Here is a 4,904-nt window from a genome sequence, read left to right on the forward strand (position 1 = left end):
TTCATTTACTAGCCAATTATTAAGGAAGTGATGATGCGTCAATGCTTCTTTATAAGACCAAGCTCCAGGCAAAGAGAAACCAGGTTCACATTGCATTGAACCCTTTAATCATCCAAAACTTCCCCCTCTTTTTTGTTCACCATGCATCTTCTCAACATTAGTTCCCCCTGTCTCATGTACCCCCTCACTGATATGAGGATCACCACTAGACTGTGAATTTGATCATTTTCAGGAACTGCTTGAAAACCAGGTTGTACACTATTCGTAATCTTCATAATTATCTCCAGCAATAACAAATCCTTCATTGTCAACCTACTCTTCAAGATCACAATCATCAAGATTGTCATTCACAAGATCAATTTTTTTCATCATCTTTCTGTAAATTTGTAGGAAGCAGGTTCCTGTTGTATAGTTTTCCCAATTGTTATGAGGGAGCCTTCAATATTGAAGTTAAAACATTCTAACATTCTTTCTGATTTTTGATCACTTTGAGCAATTATTCACAAAATGGGTGTTGAGCAATTATTCACAGAATGGGTGTTGGGCAACTTATGAAATAGGATTTTCATGACTCATTCATTTAGAACCAGGTTTCAGAATTTGAGTATTGTTGTTTTGTCAAGCATCTAAGAGACGCTCAGCAAGTTATGTTTCAATCCTTTTTTTTCTTTCTAAGGACTACTTTGTAACCTTGGAAATACGTGAGTGAGAGGAAACTTTCTCATATTTCGATCATGTGTCCAAAGCATGTATTATTCAGCTATCATGATTTGTATTTTTCTCTCACCTTCACCTGAAACACTAGTTAAAGATTAGTCTTGGGTACCTAGATTAACTTGGGCCCCTTCAGATGAGTAAAAGGATGAATGAGATCTCTTCTAGCCCAGAAAGACAAATAAGAGGATTGTTTTTTAAGCATTTGCATGATAAGGACCTGATTTTTTTTTAACAAAATTAGAACAATTCATCTGATAAGAACCAAGTCCCTTTTTGACAAAATTAATATTTTTATGATTTGCTCAAATTTGACCTTGACATTGATTTCTAAGATGGCTTTCCTTTCCACAGTGAGTACAAAATTTTAATCTAGCAGGGTTACCTTGTGAGGACTTGTGTTCTTCAGGTTTAAAACCAATCCCATGTCTAGTGGTGGTTTGACTATCCTGAATTAGAGTTAACAGCGTTGAGGACTTGGTCCACTTTTTATTATGTTCTAACTCAACTTTAGTCCTTGCAAGATTTTCCTCAGATTTTCCTTATTCAGTATCACCATCTGAGTTTGAACTTGCCATGAGTGAAAGCATGGCCTCTTTGGAATTTTCTTCCTGTTGTTCACCATCCGAATCAGCAATTGCAACAAATGCTAGAGTGTCCTCATCATCAGATTCCACCATAGCCAATAATGACCGATTTTTGTGGTTCTTCATCTTCAAATTCATCAGAAGAGTTTCCCATTTTAGCAAGAGCCCTTTTAACAGCAACATCAGCTTCACGTTTTGTCATCATTCTGTGTGATGGAAGAACCAGGTCTTCTTTTGTTCCTTATATTTTTCTTGGTTATTTTTCTTGTGCTCCACTGTCCATAAAGGACAAAATTTGATGAAGTGTTCAGGACTGCCACACTTGTGACACACTTGATCATGATTTTCCTTCTCATAATTTCTCGGAACTTGGTTCCTATTTTGTGAATTCAGGCTCTTCCTCAACACCTTTTGAAATCTCCTAGTTATGAGTGCCAAATTCTCAAGTTCAAAATCTACCTTTTCAGTAGCTTTTAGAACCAAATCATTTTCCTTTGAGACCCCAATAATTATACGTTCTTGATTTTTCTTAAGCTCATACGTTTTCAAGTTTCCGATGAGTTCATCCATGGCTAATGTGTCCAAGTTATAAGCCTCAGAGATAGCTTCAACCTTATATTCCCATGACTCCGGCAACACACTGAGCAATTTTCGGATAGCCTTACCATTGGGAACAAATTCACCTAGAGAGTAGATCTCATTAATGATGTGAACCTAGTATCCATCTCCTGAATAGTCTCTCCTTCCTTCATCCTAAATAATTCATATTTTCTGTTTAGTACATTAATCTTAGACTTCTTCACTTGACTAGTACCTTCATGAGTTGTTTGCAAAGTGTCCCAAATTTCTTTTGCAATGGAACACGAGGATATCCTATTGTACTCATCAGGTCAATTCCATAGATTAAGATTTTCTTGGCCTTTGCATTATTTTGAACATTGATTTTGTCATTATTATCAAATTCCAATCTCCCTTTAGGAACCCATGTCTTTCTATCTTCACCAAGCTTAGTTGGAATTGTTGGTCCATCCAACACAATGTTGTAGAGATCATGATCCTCTCCAATAATGAAGTCCATCATCCTATTCTTCCACCACCTATAATATTGTTCGTTAAAGAGGGGTAGTCTAATTTGCGAAGCACCTTCCTGAGATGTTGGTGGGGCAGCCATATGATCCTTTTCAAGGTGTTAGCCTTTAATTGAAAAGACCTGCTCTAATACCAACTGTACAAATTAACTAATCCCACCACACGTATTAGGAACCTAGTCTCGGAATTTGCAGTAAACAACAAATAGTAAAATAAAGCGCAACACAAATTTATCGTGAAAAAATCCTTACTCAAGGGAGTAAAAAACCACGACCTACACTGCGTAGGATTTCACCACCAATCTCCACTAATTTCAAAGAGCTTTGTTCAAGATTACAACCCCGTAATCCTAGAACCTAACTCTTAACTCACAACTCCACAGTTTACTCCAACTGTTCTACCCACTATATGAGCACAACACGAAGTCAAACCCGCTTCTTGTTACAACACCTCACAAACAAGAAGTCAAACCCGCTTCTTGTTACAACACCCCACGAATAAGAAGTCAAACCCGCTTCTTATTATCCACTCATAACTAAATAACGTTCAATAATAGAAACGGTTACAACTCAAACTCAAAACTCATCAATTTACTCCAACTGATGAACTCAACAACGACTACTAACTCTAGCCTTAAGCTTCTCACACTTCAGCATTCAGTAGTGCAAACTCAAACAGAAACTGTGAACCAGGGTTCTGTTTTGCTGTGATGAACTCCTGCAGTTTTTGCTCCGATGGCTATTGCTTTGAAGATGATTAATTTTGTGGATATGCAATAGGTGCGGCTCTCAATGATCTTCTAACCATATATATGCTGGAGATTTGTCATGCCCTATAATATCACGGAATCGGACTCCTTTTCCAAATGGAACTTGGTTTCCTATGAGGAAATGTGTGATTCCTTTCCTTATAATGAGATTGTATCATATGAGGAAACTTTGACTCCTCTTTAGACTCTATTTCTTCTTTTTATTTCTTTCCTTCCTTGCTCTTAATTTCTTTTTTTATTTGCTCCATTCTTTCCTTCTTGCTCTTTTATTTATTTTCTTCTTTATTTCGTGGCACCAATCTTTCTTATTAGTCCTTGATTTCCTTATATAGTCACGTCACCTGTTCTGGGACCTGGTTCATATGATACCACATTCACGTCACTTGTTATGGGGCCTGGTTCCCATGATACAACATACAAAAGATAACAAGTAGTGAACTAGGTCCGTAATTGTCAATCATCAAAACTACAAACATGTGCTCCTTTCCAACAGTGACTATTAGTTCTTCAACAATAACAATAAAAAATCGTGAAAATAGAAGAAGTTGCTTTAAATGAGAAACCTTACCATGAAATTTCCAGACTGGTTGTACTCCACTAGTAACAACCTCAAACATTATTTGATCTCCCACCTTTATGTCATTTGCAACACAGAATTTACGCCATCTTCCTCCAATACAAACATGATGACAAGAGGTATACATCCTTAAATTCCATGACCTTTGTCTTTCATCTCTAATAATCAAACCACATTCCTTGTTGGTGAGACCATTTTCCTTTGCAAATTTACTAGGAATGCGCTGAAATTCATCAGACACTTCATATGCATCATATTTCACCGTAAATTAACTCCAACTAATAAAGAGAGAAAAAAGAGCAAAATATTGCATATGTTGCCTTTGAGACTTACCAAGTAACCATTTGTAAGGTAATACTGTTTAACAGTGCATACAAACTGAGATTCACCAAAAGGGTTGTGAGGAGCAGCTTCTGCATGGAGAAATGCCTTTACTTTAATGAAAAAATGATTACAATTAAAAAATGAAAAAAGCATCTAAGCATCCACCCGATTTTTCATCTAATAAACTGAAACTTATGTTAAGATTAATACTTTGTTTGAATGGTTGTGACATATTGTTTCATACATATTGTATTGTACAGTATTGTTTTGATGAACACAACATTTGGATAGATTATATCGTTTTCCCTCATTACATAGTGCTATACATCAACAATTTGAAGGACAAACCTATAAGAAAAGCAGAGTACGGGTAGAACTATTATAAATGGTAGGATAAAAATAAAATAAAATAATTAGATGATAAATAAAGACAAAACGAGAATAAACAATAAGGTGAGGATGCAATTACACCAAATCGATTGTTACATAAAATGAGACTTTGCGTCATTATCTAACGATGGATTTAATGATATACAATAAAATTAAAGTAATAATCAAAACAAACATTATATTTAAACTAACAATAGAAAGGGTAAAAACCATCCAAACGTGTTGTAAGGGTAAAAACTTGCAAATTCACAAAGTATAAACTAATGGACTCTAAGATGTTACCTTTCAATTCGAATTTCTGAGAAGTCTCTTCAAAAGTATGGGCTTCTTTTTCTTCTTGTTGAAAATACTCTGCATAATTTGTTGATCATAGTGGACTCAGAACTCCCTTAGAAATGAAGGCAAAGCTCTTTGATGAAGAAACATCATATAGTGTCAGTGGTGATTTTGTCTT

At 35.6% G+C, this 4,904-nt stretch overlaps 1 protein-coding gene across 6 annotated transcripts in view; it reads right to left on the bottom strand.

Moving 5' to 3' along the window:
• LOC107849161 (putative B3 domain-containing protein REM15) overlaps window positions 1-4,904 on the bottom strand; it is a 24,060-nt gene that overhangs the window by 13,115 nt on the left and 6,041 nt on the right. For 5 of the 6 annotated variants that reach the window (XM_016693834.2, XM_016693813.2, XM_016693828.2 and 2 more), the window contains exons 5-7: window positions 4,733-4,801; window positions 4,070-4,149; window positions 3,728-3,959 (exon numbers count right to left, since the gene is read on the bottom strand). In XM_016693834.2, coding sequence (XP_016549320.2) covers window positions 3,728-3,959; window positions 4,070-4,149; window positions 4,733-4,801 — 381 coding nt within the window. The remainder of the gene's footprint in view (window positions 1-3,727; window positions 3,960-4,069; window positions 4,150-4,732; window positions 4,802-4,904) is intronic. The other variant, XM_016693823.2, reaches the window with a different exon arrangement.

This window comes from Capsicum annuum, chromosome 1 (genome assembly GCF_002878395.1).
Source record: "Capsicum annuum cultivar UCD-10X-F1 chromosome 1, UCD10Xv1.1, whole genome shotgun sequence".
Taxonomy (NCBI): domain Eukaryota; kingdom Viridiplantae; phylum Streptophyta; class Magnoliopsida; order Solanales; family Solanaceae; genus Capsicum; species Capsicum annuum.